Here is a 25,410-nt window from a genome sequence, read left to right on the forward strand (position 1 = left end):
TAATTTCCTCCCGAGCAGCAACGCCTCCTAACTCAGAAGTCTTAGCATAGAATAAAAGACATTTTGACAGTATTTCGTTCTCCCAGTATCTCTTTATTTTAATTGCAAATCCAGTGGAAAACAACAATTTGTCATCCAGTGAAAAACAAAAATATTTGATTCTTGCGTTTAAAACTTGGTGTGAATGACGACTAACGAAAAATCATCGCGCATGTCTCAAATCAGTTGTTTACAGACTATATAACTACCCTGATATAGCGTTACGACCAAGCACACTATTGCCAGTAGCATCTAGTCATCGGGACGCTGCGCGCCTTGGTTTTTACGAGTGTGCATGTGTATGAGTGATTGAGGAAAATTCGAAGAACAAAAGGAAAATTCTCGCAGTTTTCCTGACTCTGAGTGAGGATTATTTGAGATAATTCAAAAGAGTTTATATTGTATACTGGAACGACTGGAGGTATAAAGGACAATATATTATAAACCAACGTTGTGAGGACGAAAAATACTGTAGGCTCAGGGAAAAATGTACCGGAAAGCAGTGGTTCATGCGGTCAAGATGACGAAGGCCTCGAAGGTGGGAGTTGACGCTTTTCGAAGGCTGCATACGAGTAATAAGGTAAATTTGTCATTCAATAGTTGAGGAAATGTCGAGTGATGAAATGAAAAAAAAACTGGAATTTTCTGAACATTTTGAATATTTTTCGGGTAAGACAGTGGCGATGATTGCGGTGAGACACATCCACGTGGGCGATGACTTTGACCGTAATTCTGAGACGAAAATACTTACGGGCATCGTGACCATTCACCGGAGTGTGAATCAATGATGACGTTTAGCGTAGTTCATTAATGTGGAAAATTATCATCACGGGAGTAGTGAGAGATTCATTGAGGCAGATTTACAAATTGCAAAAAACAGAATTCATTTTTTGGGGGGTGTTTTTATTTTAAGGGGTAAATGATTTAAATCAGTGATTCTACGATTGAAAGTCGGAAGGAACCTTTGAGGTTTCGGCTTACACGCTGAGCCGGGGGATGATGCATCGAACGATCAATACACCCCTAGGACTCGCGCCACCCCGGCAACCAGTCTCCACCGCACCCTTCCAATCATGTGTTTTTTGAGTCAACCACGTGGTTGTATTCAACTGCAATTTTCTATGGGGCGATCAATAAGGGTGGAATAATGATGGGAGATATGACTAAAATATCCACCAACTGTAAAAAGAAGAAAATCATTACTTTAGACTCAACTTATTCTAAGAAAATACCTTAGTTTTGTTAGTTTAATTAGATTAACAAAATTTAATTAATTCAATTAAATAAATTTGTTGATTTAGGATGGGATTTTTCGGCCTTGTTAATGACATTTTCAATGACATCGTCATATTTTCAATCGGGACAATGTCAGTCTTCTTAAGTGCACGGAAAAACCCAGCGAATTCGTTGGAAAATTCTGTGGATTTTTATTGAACTTTCTATAAGTTTTTGGCAAATGCTGTTGAAATGTTCAATAAAAAATATTCAATAGAAAAAGTCAATAGAATTAGATTTTTCTATATAACTTATTCTCTTGAAATATTTTCCATTGAATTTCCTCGAGTTAAATTTTCCAAGTTTTTTTCATTCTATTTTTCTTTTCTTCTCATCAATAAAATCAAACAAAAAATTGCAAAATTCTACATATTCTAAATATCTCAATAAAATAAGTTATATGGAGAAATGGAGTTCCATTGACCTTTTCTATTGAATATTTTCTGTTTAATATTTCAATAGAATCGACCAAAAACTAGTAGAAAGTTCAATAGAAATCCAATAGAATTTTTTGACAAAAACGCTAGGTTTTTCTATTAAATTTTTTCGTGCGTGTCAAGAAATAGTTTTTTAGTTAAAGAGAAGTAGTTCACTACAAAGTAAAACTGGTGTTTTTTTGTGGAATCTCTAAATTGTAAGCAATTTATATCGAAATTTCCATAACAACTTTCCTGAAGATATTGAAAAATGCATGTACGAAAAAAAAATTACGGAAGGAAATTTCTAGAGGAAGGGAGGGGGAGGGGGGGTCAAAGACATTCTCTAGAAAGTTCTATTGGATATCTTTTGAAAATACTATTGGTCGTTTGTCGTTCTATAGAGAAATTCTGCAGCCTTTCTCAATAGAAATGTTTCATAGAAAATTACACTGAACTTATAGTAAGAAAATTCCTTGATATAATTGTAAAACCGGAAAAATTTACTTTTTAATTAAATTAATAAAATTAAATTAATTCAATGAAGTAAATTTATTAATTTAGGATGGATTTTTCTGCCTTCTTAATAACATTTTCAATGACACGACCATATATTCAATCGGAACAATTTGTCAGTGTTCTTAATTAAAGAAATTGTTTTTTAGTCAACGAGAAATAGTTCTCTATAATGTAAAATTAGTGTGGTTTTTAAATGGAATTTCTAAATTTTAGGCAATTTATAGCGAAATTTTCATGACAGCTTTTTTGACGATATTGAAGAATGCACGTCCGAATCAAATGTTGATGAAAGGTCAAAGATATTCTCTAGAGAGTTCTATGGGACATCTATTGAAAATACTATTAGTCGCTTATCGTTCTAGAGAGAATTTCTGCAGCCTTTCTCAATAGAAACGTTTGGTAGATTTTATAGAAAAGATGAATAAATTTTGAACTCTTTACACAATATATTCTTTTGAGATTGTTTCCATACAATCTCGTTAGCATCAGTTTTTCATTTTTTTGCTTTAATTTTCTAATGAAAGAAGAAAACAATGTAATGATAAAACTTGGAAAATTCATATCGAGAAATTTCTACAGACAATACTTCAATAGAATGAGTTGTATAACAAGTTCCTAATCTATTGATTTTATCTAAAAAATATTTACTATCAAACATTTATACTGATAAAACGTCTAGAAAGGCTGCTGACATTTTTAATGGCATCGACGAAAAACTAACAGAATTATCTAACGAATGCGTTCGTTCTTTTGTGTAAGCGTTTTCATGCTTGTATTTTCCTAAGAATAATCTTCGAATGACACTGACTCGTTTGCTGCTAAAATGAAAAAATTGAATTACAATTTCTTTCATTTTTAACACAAAAAGGAATTTTTTATAAAAAATCTAGTGTTCACACGGAAAAAAGGTGCAAGTTAACGTTCCGGAGAAAATTCCACTGCTGGCATTGGAAATTTTATCGGACAGCATGTGAATTTTCCACAGTCGATCGATTGTGATTTATTCTACTACTAGCACTAGTATTTTTGTAAAGAATTTCTCTCCAAAAATTCAGATATTACATAGAATTTAATTTTAACATTTTACATTCATACATTTGACTTACAATCTCATTTTATCACATTTTTTCTTTAGAAACGAGCATTCCTTCCGGTAACTAAAAGGCTCGAACCCGCAGCACATTTGGAACCAGCTTTGACAAGTCCATTTGGCATAGCGAACGAGCAGAAACGGTAAATAAACAAAACACTCGGTAATTAAAAAAAAAATCGACCTAAATAGCACATTAATCATGTTGCCCCATTCTAAGAGATTTACAACTAATCCGCAATTTTTGACATGAAGGTCACGAGTGCAGATTTTCAATCCCTCGAGCGCATTTCCGAATAACGACGAATATGACTCAATGGACTAGTCCCAACCAGTAAAATGAAAATTATTATCTTCCCTGGCAAATCCTGCCAAAAGAATAATAAGCAAAAAATAGCATCTGTTCGTTGATAATCATGTAATCTTCTGAATTAATCCTGAAAAAAAAACACGAAAAAAATTGGCGAAATTGATTTATGAATTCTAATTCGGGATTTGTTTCCTCAATTATTTTTTCAGCAATTACAGCTTCATTCACGACAGCCACTATATGTAGTGAGTACCATGCGCTACTATTGCATGGAAAATAAGAAGAGCTGTGCCAAACAATTTATTTTCATTGAAGAAACCAGAATAGTCGTAGTTTTTATGCACATTTGTTCCCTATTTTCTCCCACCTATTTTTATCCCACATCAGTAATGAATTAGTGAAGCAGAATGGAAGTCAACTTTAAAGCGAGTTTTTGATGAATGTCTCGGAATCTGAAAGAGGCAAAATATTGATATAGTCTTTTCTAGCGAATTCGCTAGTTTTAATAGAAAATCTAGCGAATTCGCTCGAAAATTCCATTGGAATTCTATGGGTTTCTGTAAGGCTTCTATTGGCATTCTATTAAAAAGTTCTACTTGTTTTTTGCAGTCATTCTATTGCATAGTTGATAGGAAAAAGGCAATATATTATGAAGTCTTACGTTTTTTTTTATTAGAATGATTGGGCGCAAATTTTCAATTTTTTTCCGCTGGGTTTTGTTTTGTTTTGCATTACAAAATCCGAGTGGAATAAACTTGGAAAATTGATGCCCAACCATTTTTATAGAAAAAATATGAAGAGAAAAATTCAAATAGAAAATTGACATCTATTGACTTTTTGCTATCGAATATTCAATAGAATCAGCGCAAAACACAAATAGAATTTTTTCATAAAATTCCAATAGAAATCTTATAGAAACCCCGCAGAATTCCTATAGAATTTTCTAGTTAATTCACCAGGTTTTCTATGGAATTTTTTCATATGTGAAAGTGATCTGCAAATCTATTCAAAGTTTGTTTGCATTTCTTATCAGAAAAAAACATGAAAATTAGAAAAATTTATAATGTTTATGCTGAGAAATGTCATTAAAAAAATCGTGACTGCATTAGTAGCAAAATTGAAATCGGGTAAAAAGCATAGAAGAGCTGCGAAATTTTCAACGAAAGGCTGCAAAAAAACTGAATTTCAATTAAAATTTTTCCTACTTAGTTTCATTTTTGTAGAGAGTTTTCTTGTAGATCATTTTGCTCTACAAAAAATTCTCTTTAGTTTCCGTAGGAATAAATTACCAGATTTCCATTTTTGTATACTACACATTCAATCGATTTTTTTGTGAGGATTTATGGTGAAGTCCTGACAAAAATGTGAATTTGATCAATTATGTCGGCTATATGTTCTTCTTTCGTAAAAAACAAAAAAACTCAGGAAATTTATGCAAGGATTCGTATTCTTATTTCACATGATTGAACAATTAAGTCATAAAATTCCTAATAAACTTCCTTAATGAAGACACTGAGATTTTCTCTTGAATCATGTGTCTCTCTTAGCTTCCAAGATGTTTCAAAAACTGATCTTTAATTGAAATTATTTCGTTTCTTCGCTGCACCATTCATATTTGATGACATGTAACAGGAATATGCAATTCATCCTGATGTATCTAGAAAATTGTATTGCATCATGTAAATTACGTGAAATAGTTATTTTCACACAAATGTTGCTCTTTAGCACTATTCACCTATTATTAATGGTTTTCTTCATCATTCCTTGTTACTTCCTCCATCTGTTACATTGAGCACATATTATGTGCTAAATTTACGTTCAAGTTCGCACGAGTCTGCACCTGTTTTGAGTTATTCTTGATTTTGTCTACAAAAAGGAATCTATTTTCTATGACGTCTATTTTCGATTCGAATTATCGCTTTGTCCCCGTTCAGTTCATGTTTCGCTGTTAGATCAGATCCTTGCACATGAAAAATATGTTTTCTTTTGGTATGTCGTAATGCTTCAGAACATACCAATCTGCAATATTTGTTCCCCGATTTAGTCAAATACTCATTCGACTTTAATGAAAATTATTTATTGATCGAATTACAGTACGAAGGATCAGGATCAGGCAACAAATGCAGAAGATGTTCTCTTCGACATGTTCAGGAACGAGGAGACTGACCTACTCTCTGTTGGAAAATTTTTAGCTGTAAGCATTTATGGATTCAAATAAAATGAGAATAACTGTTCATCAACGCAATGAACGTACATTTTAATTTTAACTCTGGGTTTTAGGCGTTACGCACAACTGGTTTGAGAAAAAATGACCCTAGACTTCAAGAATTGAACGACAATTTGAAGGCAGAGCATTTAAAATCAGGGGGTGCGGAAGGAATATCCCATGAGACTCAAAAACTTAATCGTGAACAATTCAAAAGGTATGTAGAATATAATTTCTCTATATTATAAAAATCCAAATCAACTTCTGGTGATAATACTTTTTTACTCGAAATTAAGACTCCAAAATTAAAGATCACAACGTCAAAATAAGGGTCATGAGGATCATAATAAGGGTCATGAGGGTCATAATAAGGGTCTGGGGGGTCAGAATAAAGGTCACAAGTGTCAGATTAAGGTTCATGAGGGTCAGAATAAGGGCCACGAGGGTCAGATCAAGGGTCCAAATGAGGGTAATAAGGGTTAAATTAAGGGTCTAAATACGGGTCACAAGGATCAAATTAAGGGTCACAAGGTTCAGAGTAAGGGTCACAAGGCTCGGAGTAAGGGTCCAAATAAGGGTCATGGGAGTCGAAATAAATGAAAAGAAGTTGAAAAATCCTCTTAAAATTTCAGCTCTCTATCTCAATCCTAAAACGCCCCCCAGGAGCGTTGTTTTTCGCATAAGAATAACATGCGTTTTTTTCCATAAAAATAATAGCACTATTGTATGATGTGTGCAAAAAACGCAAAAATTCCGTCAAAAGTAGTTCATTTACTCAGTAATTTCCCATGATTATAAAATTTTTAGTGACATAACAAGGGGAGGGGGAAATAGTTTAGAATTTTCCATGATGATCCCGTGTTATTCTTATGGGGAAAACAGAGCTCTTAGGGGCGTTTTAAAATAGAAATGGAGAACTGAAATTTTGAGAGGATTTAAATAAAAATTTATTTCGAAATTTTTGGAGACGGGGGGGGGGCGCGTATGAAAAAATCGTATAGAAATTTTCTATGCGGATTGCGTATAGAATTTTTATAGGATTTTCGAATATGATATTCGGTTATTTCTATACGGATATTTTTTATACAAATTATTTCTATACGATTTCTATAGGTTTGATCCTATACGACCTACTGTCTTATGTATAGAAACATTTCGTATGGAGTTGCGACATTTCTCTACGTTTTCCTCTGGAGCGTTTAAACATCTTTCGTATGAAAACAAAAATTTATGTAAAAATTTATGTATAGAAATAATTGGGATCGAAAATATTCGTATAGAAGTATCCGAATATCATACACGGAAATCCTATAGAATTTCTATACGCAATCCGTATAGAAAATTTCTATACGATTTTTTCATACGTGGGCTAATGATCTTATGCTTGTTTTGCAACCAACTATCAACTGGTAACGGATTAAACGGATGAAAAAATCATTTGAAAAGTTCGACTGTCCAATTGAAATATAATCTTGTACCTCGAGATTTTTTAATGTTGTTTCATCCAAAATAGGATGTTCACGATGTTCGGATATAGCTTTTCCATATAACTCAAATCATGAGACGAGGATAGGGACATGGGACTTTCCGCATTTACGAATGATTATTTATTAAAAAATACTAATTATTATGATTAGTATGAGTGAATTCAAATTGTGAAGGTTTTCCCCTCTGATATCCAATTTAAACCATCGCATCTGCACGCTTATTTCGATAGAAATATTGGACTAATGATGTGTTTACCTTAGCTAGACGAGCGTAGGGTCATTTACCTTAGAATAAATTTCTGAAAAAAATAAAAATCTACTGTTTTTAATAGACTTTTCTATGTGGAAAAACCCACAGAAATGTTGCTGAATTTTCAAAACACCCCCTTTTAAAATCCTTTAATAAAAAATTCAGTATAATGTTTTTTGAAGCCAATCTATTCGACGTATTGTGTCATTATCGGTTTTTTATAAATGATGATAACATATATTAAAGATATTACGATAATATTATATTATTTCACATTCTATATTAAATTATATTATAATACATTAGGCATATATAATGGTATGTGGAATGTAATACAATATTGTATACTCAATGTATGTTATTATTGTTATCAATTTATTATTTAATTTTTTTTATTCTCTTCATTATATTTTATAATAGGGGAGGGTGGGGCAAAACGGCCCCCCTTCAATTGTCAATAACTTGTGAATGACATTGTGAAAATTCCCAGTTTCAACTTCATTTTGAAGATAATTTTTCATTCTTCAAAACGAGCTCTAACTCATCCCAATCGGATTATTGAATCGGAAAATATTGACGATTGAAGGGGGGCCGTTTTGCCCCATCCTCCCCTACATATAGTACTCTATTATATATTGTATAATATACATGGTTGATATAATATAGTATAGAGCCGACCGTAATGGTTGGGTGAGTTAGGTGTTGCTCTGGTGAACATCCGAGTGCAGCTGCGTTTAGCGCGGTTAGTACTTGGATGGGTGATCGCTTAGGAACACCCTCGCCCAAACATTTCGGAAGGTAGGCATGGTGTAGTGGCCTAATATGCCCCTCTAGTCAGTGTGACAGAAGGGCACATTAGGGCTCTGCACAATCGGCCGGCTGTACGACTGGGATTTTCCATGGTTTCCCGTGCAGTCCTAGCCCGAATGGGGTACAGTTAAGGGGAGACGGAACCCCTTTGTCTACATCAAATCTTAGAATTGTGTTTTCTCCTACAATTATTAATTTCTATCTATGAAATTACTTTATCGACTCGATTATCGCATTGTTGAGTCAATGAAGTAGTTTAATGAATGAAAAATAATAATTGCAGGAGAAAACACAATTCTAAAGATTCATATAAACGCAGGGGTTTCCGTTTCCCCTTAAGAGTAAGACGGCCCATGGTGACGCAGATAAAAATCAGGAGAGAGAAGTGGGAGGAACAAGGCAGACGAATGAGGAGCCTATAAAACCGCAATGGTAGTAGGAGAGATATATGAATAAAAAAATATATATATATAATATAGTATAGAATATAATATAATATAGTATTATGGTAATATCTTTAACGTATGCTATCATAAGTTATAAAAAATCTAATGATACAATGCGCCCAATAGATTGGTTTCAACAAACGTAACACTGAATGTATTATGTATAAAAAAAATACAATACATTCCTGAAACTTTTCCTTTGGGAAACTTAATATTAACTTTAGAAATCTCAATATAACACTATTTCATTACAATTGACATACATTGAGCCCCATGGAGTAGGATATACGCGCGTAAAGCTTGCGGACTTATCTAGTCATACATAAAAAGTGAAATGATTTGAATAATTTAATATTATAATCCCATATAAATATTTGTTTTCAGGATAATAAATCCTAATATTGTTTTGATATCCCGAGCCTTCAGACACCAGTTTATAATCCCAGACTGGGCAGGTTTTACAAAGCACATTGAAGATTTTTATTGGAAGTGCAAGACGAATACAGAGGGCAAGGTGGCCTCATACATACCCCAACTCGCCCGAATGAATCCGGATTACTGGGGTATAACAGTGTGCACCATAGATGGACAACGTTTTAGCATTGGAGATACTACGATACCGTTCACCCTCCAGAGTTGTAGTAAGCCACTGACCTATGCCATTGCGCTTGAGAGCCTAGGGCAGGAGGTTGTCCATCAGTACGTTGGTCAAGAACCATCGGGGAGGAATTTCAATGAACTCGTCCTTGATCACAATAGTGAGTAATAAATAACAAAGGCTTGGAGATGGGGTTGCGAGTTTAAACGTGTTAATTTCTTTCAGAAAAGCCGCACAATCCAATGATCAATGCTGGTGCCATTCTAGTCTGCTCTCTACTCAAAAGTCTAATAAAACCGGAAATGACACTGGCGGAGAAATTCGATTTCACGATGAATTATTTCGAGAGATTGGCAGGTGGTGAAAATCTTGGCTTCAATAATGCTGTATTTCTCTCCGAACGAGAAGCTGCTGATAGAAATTATGCGCTAGGGTTCTACATGAGAGAGCACAATTGCTATCCCGATAAGACGAATTTACGAGAAATTATGGATTTTTACTTCCAAGTGAGTAATTTTTAGTCATTTACATTTCAGAAACTAAGGACGGGGGCGCATGATTGGCTAGTGATTTATACATACTATTTTTTATCACTGGGTATTCATTTATTATTTATTAAAAAGGAGTTAATGTTCAATTTTATTATGATTTGATTTGAGGAAAAATTTGAAAAATGATCCTCAAAAGTTTGCACGATGAAAAATTCACGTTGCAAGGTTTAAGAAATTAGGTGCATCTAAGAGTCGGATGAAAAAATGAAATCGGTTCCATTTTGCAAGTGAGAAAATAAAAATCTCCGGAATAAACTGTCCACTGTCGAAATGCACAATTTTTTGTTTTGCTTTTGTCTTTCTGTTTTTGTTTTTGTGGTAAAACGCTACAAATCAATTTTGACTATTGACCAGCTCTCAATGAATATCTAGGGTCACGAGGGAGATAGCAAAATTTTTGTTATAACCTTTTTATAGGGCCGATTGAGAGCTACAATAAATGTAATTACGAAAATTTCGCTATCTCCCTTAGATTCGGAAATATTCCTCAAAAACTCAAATGGGAGATGAGTCGCCTTGAACCGTTTTACCACTTCGCTACTGAATTTATTGTTCATAATAATTCCATCAGCATTCTTGTTATATCCAAAGGTTCAACGTTTTTAAAATTTGAATACTCGAATTTTTCAACTATATTTTTTCCGTTCATCTTTCCTACATACCTTAGCTATCACACATATATGAATAATCAACTAAAAAAAAATATATATTTATGTGTTAAATTAAAAAAAAAAATCTTTATTTATTTATTTATTCATAAGCAAAAATAACTTTGCAATATTCCGAAGTTCAGCACATGCTTGGCGAAATAGATTGCTGGCCAAAAATGTTTCACCTATTTTTTAATAAAGGATTTGTCATTGTAAATATGGTGGTATCGAATATTCATTAAAAATTTCAGTGTTGCGCTATGGAATCGAATTGCGATGCTATGGCAGTAATGGCAGCTACACTGGCTAATGGAGGGATTTGTCCAATTACTGAGGAAAAAGTATTGAGACCAGATAGTGTCCGAGATGTCTTGAGTCTCATGCACAGTTGTGGAATGTATGACTACAGCGGACAATTCGCTTTCCGGGTAAGAGATATTCTACGTAACTAGGAGAAGAAGGGGTAAAGTGGAACATTTGTTATCGATTTAAAATCCCAATATCTGTGTATATAAACAATGATATTACAAATTTCAGTGGATCACAACGTGCAAACGTTCCACTTTACTGCACTCACTTATATCGTAATCATTGAGGAATGAAAAATTTTTTAATTTGAAAAAATAATCGAAACAGAATATTGATTAATTTATTCTTTTTGATTCCAAAGGGATTAATTTTATCCATTCTTATTGTTATTATATATATTTTTGTTCCTTAATTCACAAGTTACAACATTAAATGAAGAGGAATTCCCCACAAATCACGTGAGAATACAGATCGATAAACAATTTTCGATAATCATACCTAAAATTTTTCATTTCTTTCGTTTTCTTTAAATTAATTAGTATCAATAGAATGAAAAAATCTATTTTTCTATGACTTTTTGAAATTTTTCAAATTGTTTTGTTCTTCTTCAAAAATGAAGGGAGATTAGCATTTTTAATTTCTGTGATCGTATTCCGTTCACAGAAACAGGAAATACAGAAAATGTAGGGAAGGAAAATCAGAAATAAATTTTAAAAATCGATTTTTCACTCTTGAAAATTTCATAATGTTTTTTTCTTAATAATGAAGAAAAACCAATGTATTTTCTTTCTATTATCTAATTCTGATGGAAGAAAGTGGAAAGAGGAAGAGAAATGAGATCAACACGAAAACAGAATTTTTAATTTTTTAATGTCTATGGAAAATTTTTAAATTGATATATTTTTCGAATAATGAACCAATACCCATAAATTCAATTCCTACCCTCATATTTTCATAGAATACATTAAAAAATAGCAGAGTTTAAATTTTAACGGATTATTATTGTGTAATGTGATCTTTTTTCGTCATTTTCTTTCGAAATTTTCTTATGAGGAATCAATCGAATTTGATGAATTTTTTCATGAACTATAGGTTGCCATAAGTTCTATTCACTGAAACCAATGAACATTTAATTTTTCATACAGATTTCATACAGAAATCGATTTTTCATAGATCACCCAAAAAATTGTCATCAAAATGGAATTAATCATAGCTAACAAAATTATAACAATACCCTCTTGATTCTATCAAAAAAAAATGGGGGTCGCACAATTCGTTGTTGAATTACAGCGCATTGTTTATGCGATTTGAAAGAGAAAATTGGGTTTTTCATGATTACTGAAAGAATTATCAGTAACAGCAATTAAATCAGGACTTGAAATATTTCAATAAATTTCAATAAATGGGTGAAAACTCCATTGTGAAAACCGTCAGCTGAAAAATGGTCAATTCTCAAATTCTTGCAGGTGGGAATTCCGGCAAAATCGGGAGTATCCGGTAGCCTTCTCGTTGTAATCCCCAATGTAATGGGCATCTGTACATGGTCACCACCACTAGACCCCCTCGGCAATTCCTGCCGAGGTGTTCAATTCTGCGAAGAACTCGTCAACGAGTTCAACTTCCATAGATACGATAATCTCAAGCATGCAACGAACAAAAAGGATCCTCGAAGGCACAAGTACGAAACAAAGGGCCTCTCGATCGTTAATCTGCTATTCAGTGCCGCTAGCGGAGACGTCACGGGGATGCGCAGGTTGGTAATGTGATACTGCTCACGCAGACGTTGTTTAGAGTTTACCAGCGGGTTTCGTTTCAGTACACTTCATATCATTACACAGTACATTTACATGTCATTAAATTTGTCATTTGCTAAATAACACTTTTCAACAACTTGGTACTCAACATACAAATACAACTCGATGCATGCTAACAGACAAGATGTTGATTTGCTCGAGCGTCTCAAGGGGTAAGTTTATTGGGAGAGAGTGAATCGATTCATTTTTGTTTGCTTTGTTGATTGAGTTGCATATTAAAAAATAATTCAAAGATTTTCAAGGCCCATCATTCAGAATCTCGTTTTTTGCTGATTTATTTTGAAAACTTAGGCTTTTTTTCTGTTAAGAAATTTGATAGAGGAGTATTAGTTGAGGTTTTTTTACCGCTTAAGTATTTCATTTTGAATTGATGGCTTCGGCGGTCTTCAGCAATTTGGTGATTAAATTTATTTGATGGGTAATTGACATTCCACTGTGGAGTTTATTCGTTTTACTTGATGTTTTACTCCCAGGAGAAACATGGAGGGAAAAAATCTTTTTTTAAGGCCCGGGTGGATGATTTTTCGAACGTGATCTTGGCTGGTTTATTTTAATTTAATAATTTGAAATGATCTCAAATTGCTATTCAGTTTGACGTAGCCCTGGAGTCTCCAAAAATTATTATTGTACAATCAAAAAAACGTTGAAAAAAAAGCTGAACATTTTCAAAGAGTGTTTTTAAATAATGTTGGGAAATAAACCCAATAGGAAGCAAATTGTAAATTAATAATCTGATGTATCTAATGGCTGTTGTCACAGTAGTCAATGGCTGTCAGATCGTTAGTTACCATGATAAATTATCCATTCACTCTATTTCCTCTCCATCGGACTTATTTCTTAATCTTTATTAAAAACGCTCTTTGAAAACGTTCAGTTTCTTTTTCTACTTTTTTTGATTGTACAATCATAATTTTTAGAGACTCCTGCGTGATGTAAAATCCAATGGAAGTTGCGATATATTTTACAATCGAGATAACGTTCGAAAGATAATCCACCCGGGTTTCAAACTTTTTTTTAAAATTTTTTGTATTCCTGTTTATTAGCATTTTGAAAGAATAAAGAAAACCTCATGGGGACTTTGGAAGCCGAGTCGTTGAGTCATCGATAAGAATTTCTTCTTATTCAATTATTCTTTAATCGCCGAATTGCTGAAGATAGCCAAGGCCAATACACAGTATTACCATTTAAAAATGAGAAGTATATTAGATAGAAAAGAAAGAAAATTTTAACTTTTCTAGATAATTTATTTTATCAAGATATTCCCTGCGTAGAAATTTTACAATGATTTTTTTAAGTTTCATCCATGGCACTATTGTATTGTCTCTTATTATAAAATATTGCAAAAATATAATAAAATAAGGGATTCCATGGAAAAATTCAATTCCATTCATTTTCTTCCATAAATTTTATTATCTAATTTCTTAATCTGAGAAATCATCTCGGGAAATTTCAGAATTTTTCCATAGTAATTCCAACAGAATGTTTTCGTACATAGTAACTCGTCCTTCTTGTTGCATTTTGCTGTAATGTTCTGCTTAATTTGTAATTTCCACTAAGCAAAAATGATTATTTTCGTTGGGAATTCCCTCAAAGCACTCCCGTGAAACATAAAACTGCCAAATGAGGTTAACTGCTTCAATAATTAGACATTGAATAAGCAAATGTATCGGAAATGCATCGTTCTTCACATGGATGGTCATTGACTGCCGCATTACCATAATCTAATTCCATAGGCGTATATTTTTGCATTGGACCAGCCTTTTCCTTAATTTATTTAATTTTATGTGTACAAATTTCGATGTAGATGCCATGATAATGAATTGAAATAAAAGCTATAATTTTTTTTTAAATGTGTTGTTTATTTTATCAATTGCCACTTAAGGTGTTTCGTCTGTACTTCTTCGATGTGGTGAAACGTAAGGGGAGTCTCATTGTTCTCGAACCCCGAATCAATCCCTAAACACGAAAATTTTCAATTTTCAAGTATTAATTATTTCAGTGTGCATTTGAACATTTCTTGTACGTTAATTTATTTAATCATTTTTATTTTTATTTTTATGTAATCATTGTTATCTCATCACTTACATGTGTCAACTTTTTTTTATTGGATATTTTTCTAATTATTGAAACAATATTAAAATGCGCCAGAGACATGGCAATGCCGCACGCATCATTGATATGGTTATTTCGAGTTGCTAAACCTGTGGAGTGCTTTCTCTCCCTCTCAGTTCCATGGTCTGATCTGTAACTTTCTCACCCTGATAGAAAAAATTATTTTTTGTCATTCCGCTTCGCTCCGCGTCCGTTAATCTCTGCCTACGGCCGTCATGACAAAAAATATTTTCTGACGAATATGAGGTTTACAGCACGAGCCGAAGGCGAGGGAGAAAGTTTTTTTCGGCCTAATGACAAAATATACTATTTATTGAGATGTTTCTTTCTTGGAACAAATTTGATATACTTGAAACAATTTCAGATAAGTAAGATTTTGGCGTGAGTATCAATTAATCTTCTTGAGATTGATTTACTTGAATTAAATAAAACAGTCCTTGGCGTCAAGTCACGTGTATTCACCACAACAATGGAAAAGGTCTATTTTTTTAAACCTAATATAATCTTTAGCCGAGAAATTTTCTACTTTCATGAATTGATAAAAAATTCGTACCTAGGAGATGATTACATTGAGGAATGAATGGAATGTTGTTTATTAGAATAAAGCCGATGTTTAAATTGAGCTTTCCGTACATCACATTGAACGAAATTTGTGATATCCAAGTTTGTGTAGAATTGCCGTAATCTGTGATTCTGTTATTGTAAACTAATGCGACTTTTTTAGTCAAGAAATATGAACTTCTTTCAACTCAACGAAATCTTACTACAATCTTAAAGCTTTTTCCGCGTAACAATATTCATCCTGATTTGACATACGAAATGCTCACTTCAAGTATAATTTACTTGGAACAACGTATGATCGTGTTGATTGAGATAACAACGTATTTAGTCATGAGAATAATTTTGATTTTTGAGTAAACCAACGAATTTCTGGAGTTAGCAAACACTTGGCTAGAAAGAAATCAAATAATCTCATTATTGCGACAAATAAAAGGAACTTGAATTCTAGAGACGTTCGATTTCTCCCAGTCAAATGTATCTCAAGAAGAGATAACTGGTATTCACTATGAAATCATGTTTATTTGAAAATGAACAACCGAATGATTGTCGGTGCAAATAAAATTCTCTTGATAAAATTATTTTTTTCTGTCAGCGCAGGATGTTCCCATTTAATAAATGAAAAAAATATGTCGCAGTCGTTCAGAAATGAGAGTTTTCGGTTGCATCTAACTATTTCATAATTTAATTATTCTTTGTTTTGTTATTTTGATTGCAAATAATTTTTTTCTGCTAATTGAAATATTCTTGGAGGTATGGAAGCCACCATATTCCCATTTAGGTGATTCGTTTATTTTAGATCCTAATACGAAACTCGAATTTCTGTTAACCGTCCAGCAATTGGTCTGTTCAACCCACCTCCAGAGCTTCAGAATTATGTCACTTTCGAATAGCTTCGTACGATGTCTAGAAGCCCATCAATGAAAATATCCTCCAAAAATATCATAAGTAGTTAGATTTTCAAATTTTTATTCCGAAACTCCGGGCCGTATCACGTATGAAAAAATCGTATAGAAATTTTCTGTACGGATTGCGTTCAGAATTTCTATAGGATTTTCATATATGATATTCGGATATTTCTATACGGATATTTATTATCCAAATTATTTCTACACGATTTCTATAGGTTTGATCCTATACAACCCACTGCCATATGTATAGAAACATTTCGTATAGAGTTGCGACATTTCTGTACGTTTTTTTCTGGAGCGTTTAGACATTTTTCGTATGAAAAAAAAAATTATGTAAACATTTATGTATAGAAATTATTCGTATAGAAATATCCGAATATCATACATGAAAATCCTATAGAATTTCTATACACAATCCGAACAGAAAATTTCTATACGATTTTTTCATACGTGCGTGTACCGTGTATAAGGCGAATTTTCAGAAAAACATGACAACTTTGAGCTTGAATGTATTATTAAGGGTAACCCTGAATATAAAAAATTTCACGGGACTTCTTCAAGTATACGATCTAGATCTGGACTCTTGATTGTTTTCAGATTTTTCCTAGATCTTTCAAATTTATCATTATGTCGATTTATGCTGGTGCGGTGCGGCGCTTACGGCGCGATCAACGGCGTTCGTCTCTTGCGTGACCAACGAAGTGTTAAACATATTATATTTCCTCGATTTTCTTTTTTTTTCCTAATTTTTTTAATAACATAGTGCTTTGCTCCTATAGCTTGAATTAGCTTGAATAGATATTTAATATTCCATGTTTATGTTCGGTTTTCGTGAGAAAAAATAACTCAGTAAAATTAATTGCTTGTAATAATTCAGTGGAAGCACTTGAAAAAAAAAATTTACATTCGCAGACATCGACTGAGTGGAATGGATATGACGCTGTCGGATTACGATGGTCGGACGGCTTTGCATTTGGCTGCCAGTGAAGGACACCTGGACTGTGTCGAATTTCTCATCGAACAGTGCGGAGTACCTCATGATCCCAAGGACAGGTAAATAGCTCGTCATCACGAATTCGGTGTTTCTGTATATTGAATTTCATATCAATCCATCTGTGCCCCCAAGGAACCGAAATGAAAAAGGGTCACCACACTGATAGAAAAAAATTAAAATTTTATGGACAGTTTGGTAATAATTTTCAAGAGACCGACATTGAATTAAATTGAGGGAAGCAAAAATCATGAAATTCCAAATTTCTCTGAAAATTCAATAAAATTCACCCTCGATTGGTCACCATACACTGAGAGAAAAATATGATTCTTTTGACTATATTCCATCACCATCGCACTATAATCAAAAAGTCCTCAACAATTTTTCATGGGTTACGGCAACTATGGCCGGAGAAGTAATTACTACAATGGAATGTAGTCATTGCTACTATTTTATAGTTCTGCTCACGATAGATTTGTCGTGGTTACTTTTGAACTTTGGTTAGTGTAATTGCATTTTGATTTGCAAAAATTACGCTTGTGAAGTTACTATAATGTTATGTGCTGCATACAAAAAAAAATCGTATCGTTCACCAAAACTGCCTCAACTATTTTCGTATAGTAAATCGAACTTCAGATTTTTCTCTCAGTATATGAGGGAAGTGCCGCAGCGCGTCGTTTTTCTTGAATTGCCATTAACTGATCGGAAAAATTAAAAAAAAATTTGACTTCTCCAATCAAAGTGTCTAAAAAATTTTAATAGTTATAGAACAACATAATTCTCAAAATTCCTAAAAAAAAAAAAAATTATTTCAGAGGAATTATTTTTTCCCATGTTAAATCAAAGTACCTGTTACGCGACATTGCCGGAAATTCGCTAAACGCGCCCGGGCAGTGTACAGTGAATTTGGCAACGTTCAGGGTTAAATAACACGGCGGCACTTCCCCGCGGACGTGACCAATCGCTGGGTCGCGTAGGGTGACCAACTAGGGTTAACAGATTTTGAGTAGCAGGAGGATGGGCAGAAAAATTTTCAGTATCAAATTACGTAGAATTTTCAATTTATTCAAAATTGAAGTAGTATATTACGTTATAAGTGTGAAAATTAGAGCGTTAAAAAATCACTTTGCCCCCCCCCCCCCCCGGAAACCCAACCCGAGTCGTCCGCGTGCTCTAATCACACAGCTACCACCGTCAGTACCCACACTTTTTCCACCAAATTTATTGTTTGTAATACGTCAATGTAAACAAGGGTGTCCAAATCGAAGGAATTAATTTTTTAAATATTCACCCAGTACTCAGGGATGCGAAAAAATTACATGACACGTCACTGACCGGTCATATGACATGTCAGTGACAGTCATGTGACACGGCCAACCATGACAATTTATTGTCACATGACACAAACGTGACTGTTTTACTCTCTAACCGTTACATCCCATCTAGGGGTCCAATTCTACAAGAGTTTTCACGCTGAGAAGTGAAACGGGAACTTTTGTTTTACATTGTTCTAACAGAGGAAACATATGACAGCTGTTTCACTTCTCGCCGTGAAAACTCTTGTAGAATCGGAGCCCAGGTGGTGGCAACTAGTTCGAGATTCTAAATTTCCCCATGATTACCTCCATGGATGGACAATCACAAAGCGTCATACGATTGACATATGTGTCAATCGTATTTCAGTTTAAAAAAGAAAAAATCAATGGGGAGTTTATTGACTAAGTGTCATTTTTCTCACTGGGAATGGTCGAACAGTTGAGATCGATGAATGAAATAAATGATTTCACACCAATTTTTCGTCACAATTTTTGACATGATATTCATCTGAAAATTACACACGATTGATCAACCGAATATTCTACGGAAATTTTCAACTGAAAAATTCGCACCACATTCAACATTCTCTGCCTAAAGGCCTTCAGACAATAGGCGCGTTGTTAAGTAAACCCTTGTACTGAAAAACCGGTGCAATTTGAAAATTTGTGACAAGATTTTGTAACAGAAAAATTTATGACGGTCACATTACATCTAACTAATTGATTATCATATGTGAGTCGACAGTGTGACCCAAATTATGACATGAAAAAAGGTGACGTCACATGACGGTCACATGACCGTCATATTTTTGTGACCTGACAGATTTCAAAACGTCACGTCATTTCGCATCCTTGTTAGTACTGCATATGAGAAATGTGACTGAGGGTAGTGATTCATTCCACCAGTAATATTGACCACACGGAGAGAAATTTTCTAGAAAAATCCTAGTATGAGTACTGAAAAAAATCACAATCCACCGGTTGCGAAAAATTCTAGTGCTGTTAAGGTAAAATTTCTCAGAATTTCTGGTAAAATTTCTGAGGATTTCTGTGAAATTTTCACAGAAATACGGGGAAAAATTCACGTTTTCCCAAATAAAATTTCCAGTGCCAGCACTGGAATTTTTCTTTGTTGTCACTTTGTGCCTCTTTTACCGTGCTTGCACTAGAATTTTTCTAAAAAATTCCCGTGCATTCCAATATTATTGAGAGCACTAACCGCGTGAAATTTATATTACTGCCATCATTATAACCTTGCAGATCATCCGGCAACTTGCATTATAATCATTTTCAGGAGAGAATATATAAGGAAAATCGCGGATCCATCACTCAGTGGTTCAGTTACTCGGACAGAGTCACGCGAGGGGCTACTCACTCCCGAAATCATGGTGCCACTCTGTGATGAAATCAATCATAAATCATGTGGAAATTATGCACGGAGAAAAAATTTCCTAATGTGTCGAGCATATTTACTTTAGAGAAGTAAATTATTTTCTATGGCATAAATCTCGGAATGTTTGCAGTTCACAGAACTCGAATAAAGTCTTATTCATCACTATCGTTCCGCTTTACATCATGAATATATTAAATGTCGAAACATTCAAAGTGCATAATAAAAAATCATGAAAACACTAAAAAAATGAAGACCGATGATTTTTTTACGCGATTTGATTGCGTTCATTTGTAACAAAATCATACTTGAGCACAAGAATATTTTAAAGCATGAGACTTCTCGAACCGCACGTGAGTTGAGATTCCTGGGAAAATTAAGCGATTGAAGAAAAATTACTTGTTTCAAGTTAATATGTTTCAGATATTAGAATTTTTTTTTCTCAGTGTGCAAAATCGTCACAATGAATGAAATCACGCGAATTCAACTCTCTGAAATCATTTCTGGAATCATGCGGAAGTCTTGAAATCATGCCGAAGTAATTTGAAATCAATTACTATTTTGTAAGAGAATGCGACGAGATTAAAATCGATGATTGGTATTTGTTTAAACAGGAAAAAGATTCTCCTTGTTTACTAGGATTTGTATTTAATTTCGCGTATGCTGAGGGGACAACTCACCTTAATTAAGAATTTTCGAGCTATTGCACTCGTGTCACCGGTAATAAAAAAATCCCAGTGTTCTGCGTCATTGGTACATTTTGTATACGAGTTTTAATTGTTAAAAATCAAAGCCAATGACTGTTCACAACTACATTGATATCAAATAATATTGAAGGACAATTTCTTTTGCGCTGATCACTGAGAGTGGTGACTTAAAGTTCCACGAGAACATTTTTAATGAGATTAAAACATATTTCTAAACAATACTGTAGATACATTACAAAATTAATCTGTGGAATACAGATTGATGCATTTTTTTGTAATATAACGTTTGGAAATTAATTTTGAATCATGGATTATTGGGGAAAAGAGGTGGAATGGGAAGTTTTTCATTTGCTTACAAACAAGCTTTCAAAGCTTGTTCAACAAGCTTTGCAATGAAAATAAGTTCAACTAAATCGTATTGTGTGATAAGTACATTTTGAAAACTTAAAACGGCCCGTTCTGCCGCGCTCTCATTCACTGAATTGTATTCATCGTAATTTCACTCATTTCATTGCCCCTGAAATCACTGATTTCGAATCTATGAAATGATTCGAAGTCAATTGCAGTCACGAAATCACGTCGCGATCCACTTGAAGTCATTGATTTCATTTCTTTCCGAAATCACTAAAATCAATCTCGAAATCACTGAAATCAGCCCCGAAATCATTGAAGTCAACTTGATTTCGAAATCATGATATCATTCAATCAGGGAATGTAGCCCCTCGGAGTCAGGTACTGGGACATGCATTTTATAGAACTGTTTTCCTGGATCTCCTTTTTTTTTATATATTCATCGGAACACTTCGCAATGAAGATCGCCCACGTACGAAAAAACGAATGGGCCGAGCTTGGCCCAAGCCCGGTGGCCGGCCTGCCGAACTTCGGGACCCGTTCCTCAACCGGGACCGCGCCGGACTTGGTTGAAACCTGGAATGATAACATCGGGCCAGGTCTGGGCGCCCATCTCGGCCCAGCGTTGATTGCCAGTCGTTGGCCAGGCTCAATTAAACATTACTTAATTACATGAATATGATAATATGGGTGATTGAAATACAAGTAATGTAATATTACTCCTCAGCATTCGTAATAGGTTCAACGAGGAAAAAAAATCAATACCGGCATGCGACTGGTGCCGCACTGGCTGCCAAACTGTTCATGGCAATTATCAATAATAACAAAAACAAAATAATTAACATTTTTTAGGATGATTTTTAGTATTGATTGTGCCCTACCTACCAAACCCTAACGCAATCATCGCTGAAAAACCGATTTTGTTAACTTAAAATATTACCCCCTAACGTGGGCTCGAACCCACGACCTCACGACTACTAATCCGACGCCCTAACCACTAGTCTACCGCGCAATTCGTAAAACCTCTACTTCAAATCGTCCATATTAATTCCATCTCGGTTTTTTTCGACTTGAATGTTTTATTATTCAGTTGATAGAAATATTCAGTGATTCAACTACAGTTTAATCGGTAAATTAATTCAATAATGAATAATAATAATTATTATTATTAATTACAATAATAATTGTAACAATTAGGATTACTGTTGAATGACGATTCTTCTTCTTTTCGTAATAATTAGCGAGTAACATGTGACTTCAACACCTACAATGTCACCATTTTTTTACGATTACACCCTTAACATTTTACCCTCAAGTTTCCACCCTTAACATTCAACCCTCAGAATGTCAGCCTTATAATTTTTTCGCCCCTTTCCATTATTGCGATTTGACCCTTACAATTTTACTCTTCAGATTTTACCCTTATGATTCCACCCCTATGATTCCATTCTCATCATCTCACCCTTACGGCTTAACCCTTACAGTTATACCAACGGCTGGAGCTCAATGACCAAGCTCCGGGCCACCGCTGGCTGAGGCTTGGTTATCGAGGTCCGGCATGCCAATGTCCGGCCAAGGCAGGGCCAGATCTGTCAACCAAGGCTCGGTTACCCGCCCTTCTCCCGAGACTCAAGCCCTGGTCCCCAGGGATGGCCGAACCTCGGTCCAAGCCTGGGCGCCCAGACTTGGCAAGCCCAGGCTTGTGCCAGGCTTGGCCCGTTTCTACAACACTGGCATTTCGTACGTGGGCGTCTCCAAATATTTAAAATTGAATTCAAAATCATTCGTAATTTATTTGCAATGTCTTTACAGGTGGGGAAATCGACCAGTGGATGAGGCAAAAACCTTCGGCCACACTCAAGTCGTTGAGTACTTGAACAACTACGAACAAGCGAAAAAAACGGAAGAAGTGACGAAAGAAGAAAACGGTAAAAACAACGACTCCAATGACACAGAAAACTCACCACCGAAAAAAATTTCGGACTCATCAGGAGAAACCCCTCTACTGTAAGATAAAGAATACAAAAAAAATAAAAATGACAAATATTGAAAGAGACTGCAAGAGTGCAAAAAGCCTTAGGAACATAGTCAATGAGAAAGGTCAATACGCTGTAGACGAAATCTTGGAAAAATCTGTGATTTATTTATTTATATTATCCCTGTATGATTTACATGACTCGGGTCTCCAGTAGCTGAAGCGCCACTTCGTAAAACAGACATATCGTTTCAAGTATTATCCATTGTGATCCTTTCCTTGCTGAATTCATGAAAATAAAACTGAATTTTTCCCATGAGTGTTGCAAATAATAACTGTTGCATGACTTATAAAAAATTAAATTAATGTACAAATAGATGTTAGGAAATCATCTATTGACTTTCGGTTTTAGAAGAAAAGATGATTTGATTTCAGTCTTTATGCCAATTGATTCACACCAGCCTAATTTACAATGCCGAATGACAACACAAAAAGACAATAATTACTGTATTATACTTTAATAATTAAATACAGACATTAATTGCCAGAGATAATTCCATCCATCTCTATTCCGGTTATCATAAATAAAGTGAAAAATTATAAGTGTTAATTCAAATATATTCTGAAAATGTTGAATCATGTTCTCGTGTTGTTATTGCCTTCGCGTTATTCCCCAATGACCTTAGGTGCAATCTTCGGAATATCCACATTGGATAATGCAAGTGGGAAATGCCGAGTCGCCCGAAAAATCTTGATAGCCGTGACCCTGATTTTATCGGCGATGATGTACTCTGCTGCATTACAAATAATGCAATAATGAAACTTCGACGATTTAGTGCTGGAGTGGTGACACGTAACAAATTACTATTTTCACATTTTGCTGAATTTTCGATTACAACTTACTGATGAGTGTGTCGTCCGAAAACTGGGTCTTTTATATGGTCGATAACTGGGGCTCCAACATTACCCGTGGAACAATGAGGCATCCGAAAAATGGTACATGTGTTTTTTTTCATAAATTACTTCTACTTTCATCGAAATAATCGACAATTGAGGTAAAAATCTATTCACAATGTGAACACTAGTGTCTTCGAGTCGTTTTAATTTAAGATATTAGACACAAGGATGTGTTGGATCCGCTAACTTTGTGCTATTTTCGAATGTCTTAAAATAAGATGTTTTCCCCCTGAAAATAAGACTGGACAAGACTTTTTCGTAATATTTAGAAATACAAGTCACCGACTTTAAAATATTTTTTTTTTAATTCAAGACATTTGAAGATTATTCAGTTACTAGTTATTTGCATTACGAACACTGATAGAAAGGATTAGTTATTGTTAAAAAATGGATTTGGTTGGAGGCTAGGGTCTACTCAGTTCTATCAAATGATTATTCGTTAATAGTTAACGAATCTCTTTTGGAATAAATGAATCATCCTATCAGTGAAGAAACTTTAATCCTATTAAGGCATGAAATCATAAGACATTTTTGGTGACTTTTTGTGGGACGAGTCAAATTAAATCAAACATAGTATCATTGTGAGATCCGAAGGGCGTAAATAGTATATTCCGATACAAGTGCATAAAACTGTTTTTTTGTGATACCTGCCTCAAAAGTGCACTTTTCGAAACGGTTTGTGTCCGTAAAGCGGTTGTTTTCCGCACGTCGTGCGTAAAGTTCAATGAGCATGCGTAAAAAAAATTTACGCACTCGTGCACAAAAACAATCACTTTACCCCCCCTTCCCTTTCGAATAGTGAACTTGGCAGACATCATAAAAAATAGGATGTGTTATACGTGCGTGCGAAAAAGTGGATCTTTAAGCACTAGTGTCACAATATACTGTTTTCAAATACTGTCTTTCAAATTTCTTTCAGCCTAGTAACGAAAACAACTATTTTGTCACTGCTGCTGCGTGCAATTCGCGCCGAAAAGTGCCTTTTAGTTGACTTGTAAATAAATAATATATTGTGTTACCAGTGCATAAACACTCACTTTTTCGCACGTACGTGTAACAGATCCTATTTTTTGTGATACCTGTCGAATCCACGGTTCGGAACGGTAGTGAGAGTAAAGTGGTTTGTGTTTGTGCACGAGTGCGCTTTACGAAACAGTTTAGTGTGCGTAAAGCGGTTATTTTCCGCACGGCGTGAAGCTGCGCTTCACGCACTTGACATTTACATTACGCACGCTCTTGAACTTCACGCACGGGTGGACTAAAACAACTACTTTACCTGCGCTACCATTTCGAACAGTGAACTTGGCACGTATCATAAAAAATAGGATGTGTTACACGTGCGTGCGAAAAAGTAGAAGTTTGCGCACTAGTA

General features: G+C 34.5%; 1 protein-coding gene across 3 annotated transcripts; it reads left to right on the plus strand.

The window, feature by feature from the left end:
• LOC107037254 (glutaminase liver isoform, mitochondrial) lies at positions 1–23,720 on the plus strand. Of its 3 annotated transcripts, XM_015255714.2 has the most exons (12): positions 1–619; positions 3,385–3,482; positions 3,859–3,894; positions 5,744–5,843; positions 5,930–6,072; positions 9,233–9,606; positions 9,672–9,952; positions 10,899–11,075; positions 12,423–12,709; positions 12,890–12,922; positions 17,264–17,404; positions 22,919–23,720. In XM_015255714.2, the coding sequence occupies exons 1-12, from the start codon at positions 527–529 to the stop codon at positions 23,115–23,117; spliced, it is 1,962 nt and encodes a 653-aa protein (XP_015111200.1). In that variant the 5' UTR covers positions 1–526; the 3' UTR covers positions 23,118–23,720. The 3 variants fall into 3 exon arrangements, with proteins under 3 accessions (XP_015111200.1, XP_015111201.1, XP_015111202.1); XM_015255715.2 differs by lacking the exon at positions 12,890–12,922; XM_015255716.2 differs by lacking the exon at positions 3,859–3,894.
• The last annotated feature ends 1,690 nt before the right edge of the window (positions 23,721–25,410 follow it).

This window comes from Diachasma alloeum, unplaced genomic scaffold (genome assembly GCF_001412515.2).
Source record: "Diachasma alloeum isolate Michigan unplaced genomic scaffold, Dall2.0 Dall_scaffold_00214, whole genome shotgun sequence".
Taxonomy (NCBI): Eukaryota; Metazoa; Arthropoda; class Insecta; order Hymenoptera; family Braconidae; genus Diachasma; species Diachasma alloeum.